This window comes from Dermacentor silvarum, chromosome 6 (assembly GCF_013339745.2).
Source record: "Dermacentor silvarum isolate Dsil-2018 chromosome 6, BIME_Dsil_1.4, whole genome shotgun sequence".
NCBI lineage: Eukaryota > Metazoa > Arthropoda > Arachnida > Ixodida > Ixodidae > Dermacentor > Dermacentor silvarum.
In genome coordinates, this window is record NC_051159.1 from 42,228,334 (window position 1) to 42,250,397 (window position 22,064).

A 22,064-nucleotide genomic window follows, 5' to 3' on the forward strand; every position below is an offset into this window, starting at 1 on the left:
GTCGCCTTTACTTACAGGAAATCAAGATAGATAATGTATAGGCGTTGCGTGATTACCCCAGACATTTCGCAACGATGTTAAACGCGCATAGAATGAAACTCAAGCCGAATGGGTGCGACGGACAATATATTCGCGGCACACCTAAACGGTGTCGTCGAAGAAGCCGTCGACGTCGCGCCAACGGTGGTCGACCAGCTCTTTCCACAACTCGGCAGCGCGTTCCTCCGTGCGCCTCTCGAGGTCCGGCAAGCACTCCAGGATCTCGTAGCGCAGCAGCGACGCCAGCACCGAGAAGTGGTCGCCGTCGTGCAACGCCACGTACGAGCGCCGGAGCTCGTGCTGCAGATAGCGCGCGCGCCAATCGTTGAAGCCGTCGCAGGCGTCACGGAAGTCGTCCTCCATCTGAGAGATGAGGTGGCATCGAGCCTCGGTCATGTCACGCCGCAGTTGCTTGCGCTCGGATTCGGCCGCCTCAGCCTTGAGGCAGTTCCGGCAGTCAGCCACGAACTGCGCGTACCTGCGTGTGGCGGGTGTACACGTGGCACACTGGTTCGCTGTACCGGACAACGCCAACAGACATTACAGCTCTAAGTGACGTATGGCTTGAGTCACTGAGTTCGAAGCCGAAAAATGGTTAACGGGGCTAGGAGAGACGCCGTAGTTGAAGGGCGTCGGACTAACGTTAGCCATCTGTGGTTCTGACGTCATCCTCATCATTATCACATTTTTAACTCCAGGGCAGGACGAAGGCATCTCCTAGCGAACTCCAATTACCCCTATTTTGCGCCAGCTGACTCCATTTTAAGTATACGATATTAGGAATTTCATCATACGATATATCTGATTTTCTGCTGTTTTCAACTGCACTTACCTTCTTTCGTAGCCCATTCTATAGCTCTATTGGACCGTCTGCCCTAAGGATTACCTGGCCTACCCAGCTCCATTTCTTGCTCTTAATGCGAACTAGGAGATCGGCTACACTCCTATTGCATCTTTATTCTACACAGCTCTCTTCCTACATCTTAACTTTACGCCTAACATATTTTGTTCCATCGCTCGTATACCGCGGTCCTTAAGTTCTTCGCAAGCTACATTGTTAACCTGCAAGCTTAAGCCTCATCTGTTAGTGCAGGTAGAATGCAATGATTGTACACTTTTCAGTTCAAAGCTAACCGTAAGCTGGTGGTCATGACTTTGTTACGCCAGCATTACGTGCTCCAACCCTTTCTTTCTTTGTACATTTCTTTCTCATCATGAGGTTGCCCTGTACGTAACTCGACTAGATAAACATACTCTTGTACAGCTTTAGAAGCTGACGGCCAATTATGAATTCTCTTTCTCTTGCTAAGCTATTCAACATTACATTTTGCTTCTGCATATTGATCACCAATCGTGCTCCTAAATTTTGTAAGATTGCAATATCACCTATATCTTTTATCAATTGGACTGTTATTCTATGATCTCATTTCCCTTTCTTTCAGTACCTAACTAAGCCTTCTCATCTCATGGCTAGTACACATGAAACTTTTGTTTCCTTTTGTCACATTTCTCAGTCAAGATTACGTGGCTGCTCTGGGCACTGTATAGTTGTAAATACAATTCCTCTGTTGCCTTTATTGGAAGGTCGAAATTGCTGATGCGCTTCCCGTATTTATCTCTCACTCCATGCATCCTGCTATTTCCTATGTCATGTCTCCACGCCAATTTCATGCAGTGGCCATGTATTGTAACTTTATGCTTCCGATGTCATAATTTCGCATATTACTAACTTTTTTCTTGTTAATCGGGCTCACTGTACAGCTAATTGGATCTCGTACCTGGACCTTGTTTATATTACGGCGCAGCCAAGAGTGGTGTGAAAGACTGCAGAAAAAGAATTGACCTGTTGAAGGACCTCGGTAGTCACCCCTTTTGATGTATCGTCGCTTTCCGTGTAAATAGCTTGCAAAAATATATTTACAAAGATGTCTTTATTTCCGGAAGGTAGCAAATTGGGGAGAGGTGCAGGGTACACGGACGAAACAGGGCTCAAAACGGGGCGACTAACATCAACGTCTACAAACCCGACGGTTCTCCTGGCTCCACCACGGGATCCAGGAGCATTCTGTGGCACCGATCACCTAGACGTTGGCCACTGCATCACCACATACGAGTATGTTGGGCGCATGAGTGGCCACAGCAAATGTGATCGGGCGATTATGTTGGATAGCTTGGTGTTCGACTCACAAGTCACGGCAAAAATTACCGAAGGTACAAGTCACCATGAAAGGCAGAATAACCGATGCCGATAAATTTTCAAAAAAAAAAACGTTTACATTAGAATAACTCGCAAGAAAAATCCTCTGATATTCCAATATTCTTTTGCTGACAATATTCTCTCCGAAGTTGCACAATACAAATATCTAGGATTATGAATTACTAACGACCTTGACTGGACTAAGCACATTGATCAGGTGATAAGCAAGGCTAACCGTAAACCTTTTTTTCTTAGGCGAGCACTAAAACTCCACACCCAGAGTCCGCCTTCAAGCTTACAAATCGGTTGTCCTTCCAATATTAGATTATGCGGCGATAATTTCGGATCCATTTAGTAAAACGAACATTAATAAAATTGAAAACATACAAAAGAAAACAGTTCGTTTTGTTTACAACAACTATGGATGCACATCAGTAACTGATCTGTTTAATAGGGCTGGTTTGACATCTGTATCCGAAAGAAATCGCGTTTCCCGACTTAAGTTTTTATACCAAATAATCAAAGGTCATTTCAAGATTAATATTGAGGGACTAATATCCTTTTCCTCAGGTTACACAACAAGACAACGTCATAATCTTACAATCACCCCTTTTCGTCAGCGTAATAACTGCTTTAAATATTCATTTTTTCCAAGAACAGTAACGGAATGGAATCGGCTTACTAACGATCAAGTACTACAGAACTCTCTGACCTCATTCACCAGCAGCCTCAGTGTCCATTAACATTTATTTTCTGATGTATTCATTCCCTGCTGCCCATATAGTTGCTAATTTCTTATTGTTATCAACTTTATGCCCCTTACATTTTGTAATAATATATTCACTCAATATTTATGTGTTCCTGAATAATTAAGATATGCCATGAACCTTGCTGTACTCCTATGTTGCACTGCCATCATTGAACTTTTTTTTGTGTCTTCAATGCTGATCCATTTTTTTTAATCATTTGCGGCATTTGTTGTCTCTGGCTTTGTTTGTAAATATTTGATCCGTGCTTGTATCTGTACACCTACCCTGCGAAAATCCCCTTCCTGGGATTGCAGTATCAATAAATAAATCAATAAATAAATCTAAGCAGAAGCTGAGGAACTTGTTTGGCCGTCCCGCCGGGTGGAAGAGCGTCGTTAGGAAAGGACTAGGGACACGCGTCCAAATGCCTACTCAATCATGCGCGCACAAGCGAAACATGAACAAATCTCACTCGATGACCGCGGAAACTAGCCTGTCAAAACACTGGAGTGAGGAATTCGCTGCAGCAGCAGCGAGCGAAATAACCTTTGTGCTACCTCGCGCTTCAAGGCGCACTAAACGGTGAAAACACAGCGCACGGAGACCTCTGGCCCCGTCGCAAACCGCTTTCAAGATAGATCCCACTAGGCAGCGCCATACGCAGCAGTCGCCGGAGTAGAACGCCGCCCTCGCCCCCCCCCCCCCCCTCCCCTACTTCTCCCCGGTGGCTTGTGCGCGACGGAAGACGGCGCTTCCTCCCCGCTTTCCTTCATGCGCGCGCGAGACTGAACCGCCACTGTCGGTTCACCCTCGCAAACTTTCCTCAAATTTCCTCAAAAACATTGCAAAGCTAGCTTCACTCGAGAGGGTTTGTGTGTTCAACACTGCCAGGCTGAATTTTTAGTGGCGGTCTTTCTGAATCCAGAGCAACTTTGCACCCTCTGCTATGTCGCAAGTCGGAGCACCGCCTCGGTCAGGTGCCCCGTAGCATCAGGGTTCTGAGGGACATAAGTTAATTGCAGGATTCATGAGGGCCGTGTGCATGCAAGGCCAACTCCTGTTCCGGCGAGGGAGTGACCTGAAGCTCACTGGGCCTCCCTAATTTGGTTGCACGCGGACTTGTGAAAACGTAGGTGCTCCTGGCCGCGTTCTTTTCTTTTTTATCAATATCAGGCTTTCCTACAAGTTTGAAAAGCTTTTGGCATGGACGAGATTTCGAGCTCGGGACCTTGAGCCTAGAATACCAATGCTTTAACCGATGCTCAACGCCATCATGTCCCATAGTTCTCTAACGCGCGTCTAATGCTGCGAGCACAAGATATTTCGCATTCTACCTTCATCGAAATACAGCGGTCACAGTTCCGAAATCGAAGGCACGACATTGTGCTCTGCAGTAGAAAGAATGCTGTAGGCATGTAGGCACCACGGCAGTAACACTAATGCTAAGGCACATTGAGAAAAAAAAATTCTTTTGACGCTTCCAAGGGGAGCGCTTTTTCAAGCCAACAATAGGTGGTTTCAGATAAGACGCTCCAGGCAAGAACTGATACACCAAAGGCATGCTTCCCTTGCTTGTATCAGGGAAGTGTTGAAAATGAATTTATTATTGTAGAATGCGGGTGAGGCAAGTTTACAAATAAAAGGAGCATAGAGATTTAACAACCGCTACGGGCAAGTTATTACCCAAAAGGTAGCCATCAGAAAGACCAGTATGGAAAGGGTCGGTTGAGAACGGTAACGAAATAGATCGTCCGGCGTAAGATGTAAGTATAGGTCGCGCAATTTGTATATCACAGCAAATTGACAACCATGAAGACCCCGATACAAGAGAACTTACTCTAAATATTTATTTGTCATTGGGATTGTATGTTAAATTCTATGTCTGCTCATTTATGACTATACCTGAGACTGTATTTAATGCTAAAAAATATTATGCTAGAACCGCTCGTAAGAGAATATTTCAGCCCATCCTGGTAATGGACTTATATCGAAGGCGGCCAGTCAATGACAGTGGTTTCGAAAAAAAAAAAAGACGGTGAATTTCGCCCTTGATTCGGTGATGTTTTATGCTGGCATGAGATTGACTTTCTCTTGGCTCCACGATATTGTCATTCATTATGATGTTATTCTGTTTATTGTTAATTATATGCCTTATTTGTAGATTGCCTGTTTTTAATTTATTAATATTAGTTTATTGAAACATTGGTTGATGTGGTTCAACGTACTGAAGCAACTCGACAGCAGCGAGAGACGTTAGAATGGAACACACGGGATAAATTTAAACCCCTGGGGTAGGGCAAAATGCAAATAAACCTCGGTAATCGGCCGTGTTTGCATTTCGTCTCCACTGACATGTGATTGGCATGATCCCAAACGATAGCGTGACTTTGTAACCAGCAGCTAATGATTTTCTTCGATCACTGGCGTAGTGAAATTGGCGCGTGGATTCCTCTCATGCTCACCTGCAGTTCATGTCCCGGCAGATCTGCTCGCAGGTCTCCCCCCAGTGCGCCTCGATGCGCTTGTAGACTGCACAGAGTTCGTCCCCGACGATGTAATGCCGAACGTCGCCGCGAGGATCAAGACTTTCGTCCTCCAAGTCCTCAAGAGTGTCCAGGATGGGGTCCACCGCCGATCGCAAGTCCCCAGTTAGCTGCGTGTGACAATGAAGGCTCACGAACGACCACTGACCGGTGTCCTTGATGAAAAATTCCGCCAGAGAATGCTACATGCACTTCACCTCTGTGTGTACAAATATCGAAAGGTACGAAGTTCGAAAAACTTATCGAAGGAATACGCAGCAAGCACTGCAGCCGAAAACGATGGGCGAAACCCATGCAGGAAGACGGCAGTACGCCATGGAAAGCAGACGGGCACAGTTGACACGAACCAGTGCGCCCAGCGGGAGAGCGGAGAAGCCACTGCGCATGTGCGCTACGCTGGAGCCGCCAGCGTGTTTACGGAGCGGTCAGCTCGCTCCGCTGGTTTCTCGATCGCGGTCATCCATGGACTTCAAATGGTCGCCAAACGGCCTCTTTGCTGGAACCTCTCAGAGAATACAGAGGTGCTCTGAAGCGAGCGTACTGATCTTTTCACAGTAACTCCAACCTTGTTCGACAGGTGGCGCAACAAAGCGCTGCTGTCTAAAGTCCCTGGAACCTGGAAAGTACCGCAACCCTTTTCTCTTCACCGCCGCGCCGGAGCGGACAAGCAGACAAAGGCATCGCTCGCACACGCTGCGCGTATGAGCCATCGACGAGGTCATATTTTGCATTTGGTGTAATTTGGGGCATATGCAACTTTCGTAGACTTAATAATAAAACCGAAAGGAAACACCCAGGTGCTGCGCTTTCGGGTGCAGCAACCACCGGGAGCCCGGGAAAGCACTATTCGCGATACCAATTAAGCGGAAAGAGTGATAGCAAGCGCTGTGCTATCTGGCTGCACCGAATAATGGGCGACAATTTCACTCTCACTAGGACATAGAGATTGACTCCAACCAAATAAGGAAATTTACTAGCCCGACGTTTCGGAACCAATTCGGCTCCTTCTTCAGGGGGTATTCTTCGGAGGTGGTGGTGTGCCGGCACCTCCGAAGAATACGGCACACCGCCACCTCCGAAGAATACCCCCTGAAGAAGGAGCCGAATTGGTTCCGAAACGTCGGGCTAGTAAATTTCCTTATTTGGTTGGAGTCAATCTCTAAGTCTTAATCAATTTCCCAACCAGACAGGTAATTCTGTCGAAATGTTTAGCTTCACTCCCACTAGGTGAGCTTGACGATATCGCAAAGCTGAGACTTTGCTGTATCGTCGAACTGCGCAAATGCCATAATGTGATCGAAAAGCTTGTTGACGTGACGCGCTTGCTTTGTACCCAGCGGTTTGCCTTGCGCAAACAAAGCGAGGAGATGCTCAGAAATATGCAGAACCGAGCAAAATGCCACTCGAAGAGCGTCGGAATGCAGGCGACTTCGTAAAAAATAACATATAGTAGTGAGAAAACCACTGCAATAAATATTATCGACCTGGCAATGTCGAATATTAAAATTGTAATGCGGTTTATTGACAACTCATAAACGCCACCATCTCAGTCGAGCGTCAGACACCGAGAGCGCGAGCCCATCTTCGTCGGCGGGCCGATGATGATAGTGCGTCCATAGGGCGCGCCAGTCTTCTTCGCTACAACTGCCCCCTGGAGAAGAAGAAGCCATTCTGGCGACTCAAGGAGAGGAGAGGACAAGGGGGTCGTAATAGGGTTTAAGTCTCTGGACGTGCACTGTCTCGCGTCCACGACGCCTCAAGTCAGTAGATGGCGTTAGCGGCTCGACGACGTAGTTGACTGGCGTCGTCTGTTATACGACGCGGTAGGAACCATGGTATTGAGCGAGGAGTTTAGAGGATAGACCAGGGGTGTTTGAAGGTATCCATATCCAGACTAGTGAGTCCGGCTGGTGGGTACACGCAGGACGGTCATCATCGCGACGGAATTTTTGAAGACTCCGGTCTTCCTGCCGTGAACGAACGGGCCAGCTGACGGCATTCCTCGGCTTATTTGGAGGCTTCAGACGAGAGGTGTGCCGCTCTGATGGGTCAGGCTGGTAGGGGAGAATGGTGTCGAGCGTACAGGTAGGTTCACAGCCATATACGAGACAGAATGGCGAAAATCCCGTTGTGGCCTGTGAAGCGGTGTTGCAGGCGTACGTAACATATGGCAAAACGAGGTCCCAGTTGGTATGATCCGATGCCATGTACATGGATAGCATGTCGCCCAAAGTACGATTGAACCGCTCTGTTATGCCGTTCGTTTGCGGATAATAAGCTGTAGTGGTGCGATGGACGGTATGGCACGCGGTCAGTAGGGCGTTAAGAACTTCGGAAAGAGACGCATGCCCTCTGTCACTCAGAAGTTCCCGCGGTGCCCCATGACGCAGTATGAAGGGATGCAGGAGGAAGGTTGCAATGTCGCGGGCTGTCGCTGTTTGCAATGCCGCAGTTTCTGCATAGCGGGTGAGGTGGTCGACAGCGACAATAATCCAGCGATTTCCAGCTGATGTGCAGGGAAGAGGGCCGTAGAGATCGATGCCGACGCAGTGGAATGGTCGGGGCGGACAAGGAATGGGCTGCAAAGTACCAGAAGGACGAGGAGGAGGAAGCTTGCGTCGTTGGCATGCTGTGCACGAACGAATGTATTTGCTCACAAAATTATACAAAATTATACATGCCACGCCAATAAAAGCGGGAGCGAAGCCTGGCGTAAGTCTTCAAGAGGCCGGCATGGGTGCACTACGGGTCTAAATGGAGAGCGGAGCAGACATCTGTGCGCAGATCGCGGGGAACGACTAACAACCATTTGCGACCGTCGGAAGCGTAATTTCGACGATAGAGAACACCATCCCGCCACTCGAAATGAGAAGCTTGGCGGCGGATAGTGCGTCAAGGGCGTGTTGTTGAAGTGTTAGAAATGCAATCTATAAGGGCCGCAATACAGGGATCATTGCATTGCTACACAGCCATGTTGACGTGCACAGGCGGCGAAAACGCCAATTCGATGACTGAAATGCAAGTCATGTCACTTGGTGTAGGCGACCGAGAGAGGGCATCCGTGTCGGTGTGTTTACGGCCAGACCGGTAAATGACGCGTATGTCGAAGTCTTGTAACCGCAGAGCTCATCGCGCAAGGCGGCCAGACAGATCTTTTAAAGTCGATAACCAACATAGAGCATGGTGATCTGTAACGACGTCGCAGGGGCGGCCGTACAGGTAGGGTCGGAATTTTCCAAGGGCCCCGATGATAGCCAGGCACTCCTTTTCGGTGACGGAGTGGTTGGATTCCGCTTTTGTTAGTGTTCGGCTGGCGTAGGCTACTACATATTCATCATGCCCACTTTTTCGCTGTGCAAGCACGGCACCAAGTCCTACGCCGCTGGCGTCTGTGTGGACTTCTGTGGGGGCCGTGGGGTCGAAATGGCGCAGTACGGGAGGCGAAGTGAGCAAACGCCGCATAGTTTCAATAGCATTGTCGTAAGCTGTGGCCCAAGTAGAAAGTCGTGTGTCGCCGCGACGCAGCTGAGTCAACGGAGCAATGATAGAAGCGAAATTCCGGATAAAACGACGAAAGTAGGAGCAGAGCCCTATAAAGCTCCGAAGTTCTTTCAGGGACGTAGGTATCGGGAATTCGGCGATGGCGCGAAGTTTGGAAGGATCAGGTAGTATGCCATCTTTCGATACGACGTGTCCGAGTATAGCAAGCTGCTTGGCTCCAAAGCGACATTTCTTCAAGTTGAGTTGGAGGCCTGCCTCGGTGATGCACTGCAGGACTTGTTCGAGACGGTACAGATGTGTGAGAAAATCTGGACAAAAGACGACGACATCAAGGTAACATAGGCATGTCTTCCATTTTAGCCCACGAAATAGATTGTCCATCATTCGTTCGAATGTGGCAGATGCATTGCAAAGCCCAAGCGGCATAACGTTAAATTCATATAGGCCATCTGGGGTCACGAAGGCTGTCTTCGGGCGATCGGCAGGATTCATAGGCACTTGCCAATAGCCTGAGCATAAATTGAGCGAAGAAAAATACTCCGCGCCTTGCAATGAATCCAGAGCATCGTCGATGCGTGTTAAAGGGTAGACGTCTTTGCGAGTTATCTTATTAAGACAGCGGTAGTCAACGCAAGATCGAATTGAGCTATCTTTTTTCTTAACCAGGACTACAGGCGACGCCCAGGGACTATTAGAAGGTTGAACCACTCCACGCTCAAGCATTTTGCTTACTTGCTTTTCAATAACACGGCGCTCCACGGGTGACACACGATAAGGGTCCGGCGCAGTGGTGAGTGGGTGCCGGTGTCGATCTCATGACGTACAGTCGATGTGCGGCCTTGTAGGGGCGTGTTGACAGTCGAACGTAGATTGGTATTTTCGTAGAATGCTGAGAAACTGCGAACGCTGCGTAGGGCCCAAGAGGGCATCTACTGAACTATGGAAGACGTGTTGCGAAGGCTGGGAACAAGGCAAGCTATAAGTCAACGAGTTCACATCTGAACATGTGTTGTCAAGAGGTGCGTCAAAGATGGTTACTGAGTCGGCAGACTGAAGACGTCCAAGGCACTAGCCACGACGTAAGACGAGGGGCGTAGCCTTAGCGTTGTAAACTAGCAGGGGCGTGCAGCCACCGCTGATAGTTAGGACAACGAAGGGAAGGGCATCGTTGGCGAACAAAAATGTCCGATGGGACAAACAGGGCAGTAGTGTCAGTGGCGAAAGTAGAGCTGGCATTCGCAATCACCGTAGAGTGCGGAGGGATCGTAGTGTCTACTGTAACGACCAGTTTGTCGCCAAGATCGTCAAGGTCATGTGAACGGGTATCAGGAAGAGGAGAAAATTCAACTTCGGTGCGAGAACAATCAATGATGGTCTGATCATCGGAAAGGAAGTCCCACCCCAAGATGACATCGTATGAACAGGATGAGAGGACGAAGAACTCGACTGTATACGTGTATCCTTGAATGACGATGCGGGCGGTACATGCGGCAACAGGGGTAATGCACTGGGAACTTGCTGTCCGGAGTGACAGCGCACATAAGGGCGTCATTACTTTTCGAAGCTTGCGGCAAAGTTTTCCCGTAACTACTGAAACGGCGGTGCCTGTGTCAACTAATGCCAGTGTGACGACTCCTTCTACAGATACTTCGATTACGTTCGTCGGAAGAGAGCGATGCCTTGTGTGGTTCGACTGGAACGCAGTTCTCGCCTCCTGAACTGCGGTAGCTAGTTTTCCTGCTCCGATGGGGCCGGACGCCGCCGCATGGGGGAAAGTGAGCGGCGACGGGGGATGGCGAGCGACGATCACGGGCAGAAGGAATTACGTTGCGTGTAGACGGCAAGTGCGAATCATTTGGTGGCGAGAAGGACGAAGCTGGAAAAAACGTAGGAGGAGACAGGTTGGTCATGACCTTGAAGCCATAAGCGACGGCGACAGTGCCGTGCCACGTGACCAGGGATACCACAGAAGAAGCACATGGGGCGATTGTCGGGTGTACGCCAGGGTCCCGTGCTAGCTGGTGATCTGGTGGTGTACACTGGAGGGATGGGACGTGGCGGTGCAGCAAACGGCGGTGCTGAAAAAGTCGATGGAGGTGGCCGTGCTGCAACCTCGGCGTAGCTGAGAGGTACAGGCAATGGTGGCGCTGCACGAGGGGACTGTATAGCTTCGGACACTTGTTCCTGGAGCATTTGACGCAACGGAGGAGCCAAGGACGGAGTGGGCCCGGGGACGGCGGTGAGTAGGGATAGGTGGCAGGCGACTTCAGAGCGTATGAATTCCTTGATTTCGCCGAGCAGATAGTCGTTGTTAGTCACAGCGGCTAAACTTGCAATGGAAGTATCGGGGATAGAAGAACATCGAGTGAGCAGACGTTGCCTCCAGAGTTCGGCTTAGCTCTGACAAAGTTCAGCGACTTCGACCACGTTCCGCGGGCTTTTCGAGAGGAGCATTTGGAATACGTCGTCTTCGATGCCCTTCATTACGTGACGGATCTTGTCAGACTCGGTCATCGATGGATCGACGCGCTTGCAAAGGTCCACAACATCTTCTATGTACTTGGGTGAAGTTTTCACCGGGTGGCTGGGAACGGCTGCGCAAGCGCTCTTCGGCACGGAGCTTCCGCACCGCAGGGCGACCGAACACTTGCGTAATGCGCGCCTTGAAATCTGACCAGTTGCTGAGGTCGGATTCGTGGTTGTGGTACTACACGCTAGCGACACCCGTGAGATAGAAGTTCGCGTAGCTGAGCTTCGCAGCATCGTCCCATTTATTGTGGGCACTCACCCGCTCGTATAACGAGAGCCAATCTTCTACATCGTATTCGTCGGAGCCGCCGAAGATGGGAGGATCGCGTTGACGCATTGAGCCAGGACAAATCAATGTTGGCGATGCCGGAGGTGTTTGGCTGGCGTCGTCAGGCATGATGGCCGGCAGTGGCCGATTGAGTAGTTACAGGGTTGGGAAAGTAGAACCCAGCACAGCTCCACCAAATATGTAATGCGGTGTATTGACAACTCAGAAACGCAACCGTCTCAGTCGAGCGTGAGACACCGAGAGCGCGAGCCCATCTTCGTCGGCAGGCCGATGATGATAGTGCGTCCATAGGGCACGCCAGTATTCTTCGTTACAACATATACATTTTCTCGTGTGTTGCTATTTATTACTGCTTAAAACAACGGGGACGCGACCTAAACAACTCTGTTTTAGCATATATTACCTTCTACTGCAGTCAGGCACCGTTTATCTTCGTCGAAGTCGATCTGTATCAATCGTTTCGAGCGCGGTAAATCAGTAGCCACGTTCGAAAGCTATTACATCCACGCTTATAAACGATGCGTGGCAATGATTAATACCTAGTCAGCCTGAAAATTTCTTTGTGACACCTGAGCATCGGGTTCGTTTTTCATTTAGAACGGGGGGCGTGCAGTTGAACGCTTCAATTTCCGAGTACATGTAATTTATATCGTGTCTAGCTAAGCAAAATACGGTTTTTCTTGTGGATTTCACAGGGCCCATTGCGACAAGCATAGTGCCGGTCTTCACTCTAGCAAGCCTAGAAAATTCGAGGAAGAGCTGCTCGCGTTTTTTGCAGCGCGTCAAAGAGCTTCGAGTTAGCTACGAGGGTGAAACAGTCAATGTAAACAAACCCGACATTCACGTAGGCCAGCGACGTATAAAATGCTTAAAGCACTACTAATGTTGCTTAATTATGGAATTAAGCAATTTAGCATATGCCTTGGATAGTTTCCGAACGAGCACAAAACTTGTCGGAAAGGAGAACGAATGAAAGGGCTCGAGCAGCCCTTCTTTTCGCTGGTGTCGCTGCATGCAATTTCTCGCCTGTAAAAATCTCCTGATCGTACTTATCTGTACTGCTTCGCACGCATAGAAGATGCACCATCTCATTTTCTATGTTAAGGACGATGAAATCTGTCGATTTGCGATAATTTAAGCCACTCAAAGCGAAGCTACATAGCTTAGCTGCTGCCGCTCGAGAGACGCGTTGGACCAAATCTGGCAACAACAGCGCAGTGTTACCTGCGCGCGCTCCGGCAGTAGCGGTACTTTCCAGGTTCCAGTGACCTTACTGCTCTCTAGGGAGCCTACATGCAAGCTCTGTTTTAGGGTGGTGACAGCCTTTTTAAGGGTACTTGCCGCCGCCAGCTAAATTAGGGGGTTAAACTTTCCGAGAAATTTTAAGATGTCGGAATCAAAATGGTGAAAGACCAGCCGACAGACCATGTTTCCGCAACCTTTGGTGACGTGAAACTAATTAGCTTTTTTCAATAAACTTTGGCCTCAGCAGCCAGAGATATACAGCGTGTCTGAGCGCAGTACACGGCCCATCTACGTTATAGTTAAACAGGCTAGTAAGCACAACCTTTATTACAGCACACTTCGAAAGGCACTCTTTATATTGTAGCATAATCCCCCGGCGGCACGTCATACCATCCGCAAACAAATGGCCTCACGGAGCGCCTCAATCGCACTCTCACAGACATGCTAGCGTAATATGTCTCTTCAGACCCCACTGAAGCAAACGTGACTACCGTCCGTCACGTTTGCTTATAATTCCTCGCGCCACGACAACACCACCTAGACTAGGAGAAGGCCTGCGCAAGTCCTCCTCTCCACAGCGCTTACGTCACCACTGTGAGATCTCCGGGATTTCGGCGACAGCGGCGGCGCTAGGTGGTGTTGGAGCAGCGCACGCAGAACGCGTGTACCGTCGGACTCCGCTCAATATGCAACGTGGACGAAGGCTGTGCGACGGGAAAACTTCGTACCTACGAAGTGGTAAGCACATGTTCCCTTTTGCTTTTCGCGGTCGTACTTCTCGTGAGAGCAAGGTTTGGTTGATTGTATTGCGTGATACTTGTATCTCTTACGACGCGCTATACACTTCAAGGAATGAAAACTGAACAGATACTGTTTCAGTGTAATTTTGTTATGTGTTCGTGCTTTTAAGTGTATAATGCAATGCATAGGCCTCAGTTGCGCGTCTGTCTAATGATAAATTTATTTCGCGCCATGTGTTCGACAGTGAAATTGACTACATCGAACAGACGCTGTACAGCGCGTAGTTACGATACATGTGAAGCGCCCGCCATGTATCCAAGTGCAGAATTAACGATGGCTCGCGGCATAACATCCCAAATCGAGATTCGCAGAGCGTTCCTCATGGCTGTGTCGTGGTTGCCGTACTGAAGCAGAGATATAAAGCAACAGCTGCCTTAGTCTGTACAAGCGGCTTGCTCTACTCGCGGACAACTTTCTGTGGCAATGAAGGAAAAGCTACGGGCGCGTGGATGCGGCAGCGTTTGACAGTGGTTTTGGTTGCTCGGAACAGACGCTGAATCGACGCAGCTTCCACTGCGTCTGTTTCGCGTTTGCCCAGACGCGGAAGCCGCAAAATAAGTGAACTTTTACACTCAGTGGTGTGTTCTGCCCTATTTAACTGTGGCTAATAAGCAGTTTGTTTTCTCTTTCTCAGTCTAAGCCAACGTGGATTAAAACGCGGGATTCTTTTCAGAAGCGCTCTCACTTGTGCGCGCTTTGCCTCCGTAGCTTTCCCTTTATTGCCACAAAGTTGTCCGCGAGTATAGGATCTTATAATTCTGTAAAACGTCACTTTCGTCTTATACTTCGTCCTTGTGCTTGCGTTGCAGGTCTGTGAGCACCACTTCCATGAAAATGACTTCGTGGACTCGGCGAGCTATACCGACAACATGACTGGAAAAGTAATTGAAGTACCCCTCAAACTAAGGCGATTGAAGCCTTCTGAAATCCCAAGCATCTTTCCCAATTGCCCTGCCTACTTGTCTCGACAAGCAACTAAAGCACGTGAGAGCCCCGAAGAAAAGCGCGCTCGTCTTGATGCAGAGGCATTACAGGAAACTATAAAATTATCAGTGCAGTATAACGAAGCAGAAGAAAAGAAGAATGCCATCGCCAGTTTCGGAGACCTATTGAAAGCAATAGGTGGTCTCTCTCTTACTGACTTCTGGAGCAAGGTCGTCACTCAAACACAAGTACTTTTTCTCAAATTCCACAACCAAGAAGCGCCAGTTGTGCATTGTGCGGTGACAGTGTCCTCGGACCTTTCTTTGGCGGTGTATGCCGGTGAAACGAGAATGGAAAACCTAGGTTCATCTGTGCTTCCCTCGACGATCTCTGACTTCAGAGTGCTGCAGAAAGTTTTGTGCGACGTGGAAGATGTCGTGAAGGATTCTTCAAAGAATGAACTTCAGTTAGAGATTCTGCTGAAGCGTATTGTGGCACTCCTGGAGCAACTATCATCATCAACTCTTCCACATGAGTGGCAAGTGCAAGTTGTCAAATTTGTGACACAGCAGCTTCAAGTTCTCCTCACCAAGGCATCAATTTACCCAGCCGACTTTCTCGTGTTCTACAGCCTTGTGTACACTATATCGCCACATGCAAGTACAGCAAAACTGAAGCTTCCAAATCCCCAAACAATAAGGCGCATTTGTGCTTCTTACAATGCTAGCCCATCCAGGGAGCAACAAGATGATGCTTTCCTCTCATATGCAAGGAGGCTGGCGTCAACACTAAAAGACCATGAGCGCTTTGTCACGCTTATGATGGACGAGATCCACCTGCAGGCATCCTTTCAATATAAGGGTGGATATGTGACAGGTTCAGCGACAAACAGTGAGAATGCAGCAAAAAACAGCATACGTTTTTATGATGCAAAGCTTGTTATCATCGAACAAGGATGTTGTGCACATACTTCCAGTGGCAGAGATAGAAGCAAAGCAACTGCATCATTTTCTTGATCTGCTGATCAGGCAACTAGAAGACATTGGCATACGAGTAGTTGCAGTGGTGTCTGATAACAACTCGATCAACCGAAAGACAATGTCGTTTTTTGCCGATCCTCCCAAGTTGAGCATTGTTTACAGGAACCCCTCGGATTCATCAAGGCCCTTGTTTTTCATCCTGGATACCGTGCATATCCTTAAGTGCATCCGAAATAACTGGCTGAACCAACGTAATTGTGGAAGATGCATATTCTTTCCTGGTTTCGGTTCCCTCACGGAAAAACCATCAGTGCTGACAGCCTCCTTTAATACGCTATGCAAGTTGCATGAGGGAGAAAAAAATGAGCTTTTGCGGCTTGCTCCAACTTTGTCTTTTAAAGCTCTGAATCCATCCAATCTGGAGCGACAGAATGTCAAGCTCGCACTCAGGATATTCAACAGTTCTACTGTTGCAGCACTAAGGAGCACCAAAGTGGCACTTGATCATGCAAATGGCACTTTGGAACTTATTAACATTGTTCTGACATGGTGGAACATAGTCAATGTCAAGACACCATTGAAGGGCCAGCGCCTGAGAGACCCTTTTCAAGAACCGATAAGTGCACTCAAATGCCGCCAGATTGACTATCTAAACAAGATTGTAGATTGGTTGGACTACTGGCAGAGCTTGAAACATGATGCTGGCCAGTTAACTCGTGAAACACACACAGCACTGCGTCATACCTCACATGCTCTTATTGAGGTGTCAGCATATTGCATTGAAGAGCTTGGGTTCAGGTGTGTTTTATTAGGGAAGTTTCAAACTGACCGCTTGGAGGACCGTTTCGGCCGATATAGACAGCTGTCTGGTGCCCTATATCATGTTTCAATACGTCAGATTTATGAATCTGAGCAGAAGCTAAGACTCCAGAAACTACTTGATCTTCCCCACTTGGATGCCACTGCACCTTGTCTTCCCACCACGGACGTACAAGTCGTCGTCAAACAATTTGATGTTACAGTGACCGATGATGATGTGAAGCAGAAGGAGGCAATGCTACCAGCTATCACATATGTAGCTGGATATTGTGCACACGCTGCAGTGAAAAAACTTGTCTGTTCGTCATGCCAAGAAAACTTGATTATTGACAGTCGGAGTATAGAACTGGAAGATGATGTGTTGATTGCAAATGCAACACGAGGTGGACTGAAATTTCCGCGGGCGGTAGTTGTGCATGCTGTGCTAACGATGCAAATTGCCCTTGATAAGCTAAGAATTGCGAAGTATGCATCGAAATTTTTTGCTTGTGCAAAACAAAAAGAAGTGCTTGTCAGCCTCACAACTTCTCTAATGGACTGTAACGAAGACTTGGACTTCTGCGATGATGGGAACTCACCTGAAATAGTGCTAAACTATGTTCTCAGTGCTGCTGCTAACACACTGCTCAACAATCTGTGTAAAGTTGAGAATAACAAGCTGGCTGAAAGCAAGACTGCAAAGCGTAACAAAGATGAAGACAAACTGACTGAAAGCAAGGCTTCGAAACGGAAGCTGAAAACTCTTTTAGCATAATCATTTTTCTGAAGGATTGTTCTGCCTGCATGCATTATTATGCGTCATGAATAAATATGTGTCAAAAGAAAATTTATAGCTGTGCATTGTTATAAATTTCATGTGCTCGGCTGTGAAGAGCCTGGTGAATTATTTTAAGCCTACGTTTTTTAAGCATCCTGAAAATATCCGGCAGTACAATTATTTTCTATATCATCAAAGTCGCAAGGGGAAAAAAAAAGATGTGGGCAAAAACTGCATGTTGGAATGAAAAATCTTGGAAGTATCAGGGGAGGCCAGCTTTTAGGCTGATCTCACTGCGACGACGTCACGGAGCCCTGTACATGCCTTCTCTAGTTCTAGGTGGTGTTGGCCACGACACATACGGTTATTCCCCATTTTTCCTTCTGTTTGGCCGAGAACCAGCACTGCCCCTCGACACAAGATTCCCTGTTCACGCGGCACTGAGCAGTGAATATGCACTTGACGCCATCACCCGCGCTGCCCAACTCAAAGGAAATAGCCCGTGACCGCTTTCTGCACTCCCAAGAGAGACAAAGGCGGTTCCACGACCGGCGACACCGAGACGTGCACTTCCCGCCTGGTTCTTTGGTGCTTCTATGGTCTCCGTCGCGTCAGGTCGGCCTGTCTGAAAAACTGCTGTCCCGCTGCACAAGCCCATACCAAGTGCTTCGTGCCGCGATTCCTGTCACCTACGAGATCGCCCTGACGCCCCATCTGCTTCCCAGTCCAGTGATATCGTGCAAGTTACACAACTGAAGCAATATTACTCTCCCAGTGATGATATTTAGACGCTCACAGACGTCGCTTCTGCCGTCGGGGAATTATGCTACACGCGTGTTGTATTTGGTTGTTTGAACGAGGCGCGCGGGCGCCATCACTCGACAAAAGAGGAGGAAGAATGAACCGGGCTCGCGCTGTGAATCCAACCGGTCAGCGCTGCCACCGTCGTTGTAAATATAATCTGTAAATAGTTGCTCGTCTAATTCATTCGTCGTTCGCGTAACAATATATTACGTACAAGTGGAAGGCAACGAGAATTGCTGAATGCAGTTCACATTCTTGGTGTGAGATAATACAACCACGAGCACGCCACCGTGCCTTATAACTGGTTGGTTTATACGTGTTGCACGACATGCAATTGAAAAAAAAAGTATGATGCGTTAAAATTAAAGGATAAGGACTCGAGTATATTAAAGTTGTATGTAGGTTTTGGTTTGCGCATTCGTATAAAACTAAATTAGAGAAATTTAATCTATCGCGGGTCAAAATGGGTACATCAGAGCATGACAAAAAAAAAAAAAGCAGGAATGCGCTGCGATTTCTAGCGAGATTTGGAATCAAAATGACTACTCACTAAATTTGGTGGTAAATAGCGGTCAAAAAGTTGGTGTTGTCAACACCCTATAAGAGGGCGTCCATGTAGGCTCCCTACTCCGCTCGACCGAGCGAGGGATCGCTCAGCTCTTGCGGCGTTCCGCTGCCGTTTCTACTCGCCCGCTGGGCACGCTGGCCCGTAAACTCACACTCAGCTATAACTTTCTTTTATGGAAGGTTAGTAGGAGTTTTTAGAATCCGCTCCGTTCAGAGAGGCAGATGCTGGCAAGTCGCACACAAGCCGGTCAGCGGGAACACCAGTGCGCTTGCGCACAACGCTCTGCTTACAAATCCGATTCAGCGGAGCGAGATAGCGCGTCTGCTTGGCTCTTTGCCCGTTTTGTTGCCGAGCCGATAGCGCGCGGCTCGCATCTCGGCAAGACGCGCTTATGAAATGCGAAATTTACGCATGTTCCCTGCAGTGCCTCCAGTGCGTGAAATCCGAGTGCAGCAAAATTTAAGTGGCGCTCCACTAAAACTGGCTATTGTAGTTGAGATTTGGAGAGATAAGCGGATAGGTGAGGCGATGAACAGATAACCAGCGCTCGATAAGATTAACAGCATTGGTGTGGGGAGCAGGAAAGTAATTAGGTATTATAAGGAGATCATGGAATTTGCATGCACGGGATATTCTAGTTGATATTATATCAAGATAGAAGAAATCGAGTCGGGCAAGCTGTATAGAATGCCTGGGACAAATATCCTGTGGCCTCTCAGAGTTACTGTATGGCTGCCACGGAGAAGGGAGTGCACTCGAGACGTCAGATTTTGGATGGTGTGATTAAAAAGCTAATTTGCTGGTATGATGTCAGCCAATGAAAGGCAGGGTTACTGGAGTTCGACGGGAGAGGAGATGCCTTCGCCCTGCGGTGGATATTGGATATACACTCATGATGACAATGACCACATTGGTGGCACAGCGATTGACACGAAGAGAAAGAAAAGATAGATAGTTCGGTAACATAGCATAAAGGCAGTATAATAGCGAAGGTATTACGTTATGGGATGTTAGTATCAAATGATAGATTGACGTATGCGGTCTACAGGATTATTTTTTTTTTTTGCTATTGGATTGTTTCCCTCGCTCGCTTCAATTTGAGCAAATACGTACAGTTCCATTATGAAGGCCGCTGTGTGCTGCAGAGCTGTGGAAAACGCAGGGCATAGGATGCCTTTTGCGGAAAGTTGGGGGGTTTTACTCATTGATCCACTTCTCATTTAAAATTGTTTGTGCCTCTGCAGCGGAGCTGGCGTCATCGAACCATTGAATTCCAGGTAAAGTTATACGAAGTACCGCCTCAGGTCGTTAAGGCAGCGGCTGCCATAGAACGGTACCTTATTAAGGTACCGGTCACTATTAAAAAAAAGTAGGCGGTGTAATATTTAGTGAAATGTGTTAATGTTTTCGCCAAGTTTCTTGCGAATGGCGCGTGCAATAAAATATAGCGGGGTTCGTTTAAATAATCAAAGCAGCAAACGACAGATTTAGGAAACTCGCAATATATTGAGGCTACAAATTCTTTTCTTTACATGTTGGCTTCTTGGAGATAATGAAATGATGCTATCTTGTGGCGTTAAAATATCTCCGCTAAACAAGATGTACAGGTGCCCACAAAATAACTCGGAACGCAAGACCGGTGGCCGCTCGTCGGCAGAGCACACCCGCGGAAAAATACAGCCTTAGTCTGCGCGTGCGCGGCATCCCTAGCAAGCAAACCTTGCTCCCTAGTGCATCTAGATAGGCGTTGCCTTGCGTCAAAAAACTTGCTGTTTGTCCCTCTTAACGCTGCGACAACACATCGGGGGGGATCGCGGCCTGTAGACGACAGCGTGATTGCGCGCTACGCAGCGTAGTCTCTAAACGCAGGCGTAATTCTTGTGGCGTTTTCTCGTCGAAATCTGCATTCATTCTAAGAGATAGTCATGCTTTCTGGATAGCTTGCGTGGGTGGAATTCATAAGCGTTTATAACTGAGTGGTGACCAGTGAGTTCACCATGCTCTACCTTTAAATATACCTAATGTCTTGCATATCTGAGTTAATTATTTTGCCTAAAGAAACTATGAATATATAGCTTATCCTTCATGTGGGCAAGCGCTACGGCTCGATTATAATAGCACTGTAGAGCACTTTTCAACTGAATTATCATGTAGCGCGATGTATTTTAGTCACTGTGCAATTATATTCCGAGCCTCATTTACCACTTGGGAATAAGATCAGAACTTTGACTGTAACACGATGGCTCCTTTAAAAACGATGGTGCGTGCAGTAATATAAGTTTTCAAAATGGCATCAGACGGCGTATTCCAACACGCCAATTTCATGCACAGGAGTTATTTTATGCATGCGGCACTATAATTCAATGCTTCGCAGTCACAGTGAACATCGCATATTGCGCTATTTATTTACGAAATCTGGCCGCTTCGCTGCAGTTTTAGTAGGGAGTATAGTCTAACATTTGATCGCGTGTCTGGGTTGGTTCGCTCAAACATTCTATTTTTCGTTCAGTGTGGTGATACGTTGGTAATCAAGGGGGTGTTGAGCTGTGTGAGTTAAATGCGTAGGAAAAAAAAACATTCAGTGGATTCCCATATCGATTAATGAAACGACTTTGACGCCGAAAGCTTTAATGCGTTGACCTCATTTCATTTGCTATTGCAAATAAATAAATAATTAGGTTGCTAATAATTAGTCGTAATTCGGTTTAATTGTTTTCTTACTTGCTGTTACGGAGTCTTTATTTGATCCTTGTTAGTATGTACTGCTCTTTGGAACTCTTAATTAGTCTTAATTTGGCCTGACCAGTCTTATCACGGAGTCTCAAATTGATGTTAAGTAGTCTCCATTACTGTTCACAACCCTTAAATTTTTTGAATTAATTGTAATTATTTTAGTTACTTAGTTATTCACTTTAGCACGATTTAATAAAGGTGTCATATGATGTCTGTGCATTGGTCTTGTTAATTACTCTAATTAATCTTATTTAGTCTTTGGGACTCTTGAATTACCCTTAATTATTTTTAGCTACTTGGTGCTAAATCCACTTTTGCATGCTCTATTGAACGGCAGAGCTGTAGTGTGGTGCTTTCTGATTTTTGCTACTGCAAGTGTTGTCCGCGATGGTCACATTCCGCGACTAATGAAAAGCTTTAAAAGGCGCCGATGCCCATTAACGCGCACGCACGAGCGCTTATGCTCCATCCCGTGCACACGCTCGCTCACAGCGTTTCAGAGATCACATCCGCACAGCCCCCCCCCCCTGTGACAACGCTAAAAGGCACTCAACGCTATGCTTTTGGAGCAAGGCAACACCTATTT

The 22,064-nt window shown here is 47.6% G+C and overlaps 2 protein-coding genes across 2 annotated transcripts in view; one reads left to right on the forward strand and one right to left on the reverse strand.

The window, feature by feature from the left end:
* On the reverse strand, window positions 1–14,723 carry LOC119456631 (uncharacterized). Its single transcript, XM_049668990.1, has 3 exons — window positions 14,679–14,723; window positions 5,448–5,638; window positions 1–517 (listed from the first exon to the last, which is right to left on the reverse strand). The coding sequence occupies exons 1-3, from the start codon at window positions 14,721–14,723 to the stop codon at window positions 142–144; spliced, it is 612 nt and encodes a 203-aa protein (XP_049524947.1). The 3' UTR covers window positions 1–141.
* The window catches only part of LOC125946289 (uncharacterized), a 14,921-nt gene continuing 6,512 nt past the window's right edge, over window positions 13,656–22,064 (forward strand). Inside the window, 2 exon segments of the mRNA XM_049668991.1 lie at window positions 13,656–13,830; window positions 14,703–15,751. Of these exon segments, the coding sequence (XP_049524948.1) occupies window positions 14,763–15,751 (989 nt within the window). The 5' untranslated portion in view covers window positions 13,656–13,830; window positions 14,703–14,762.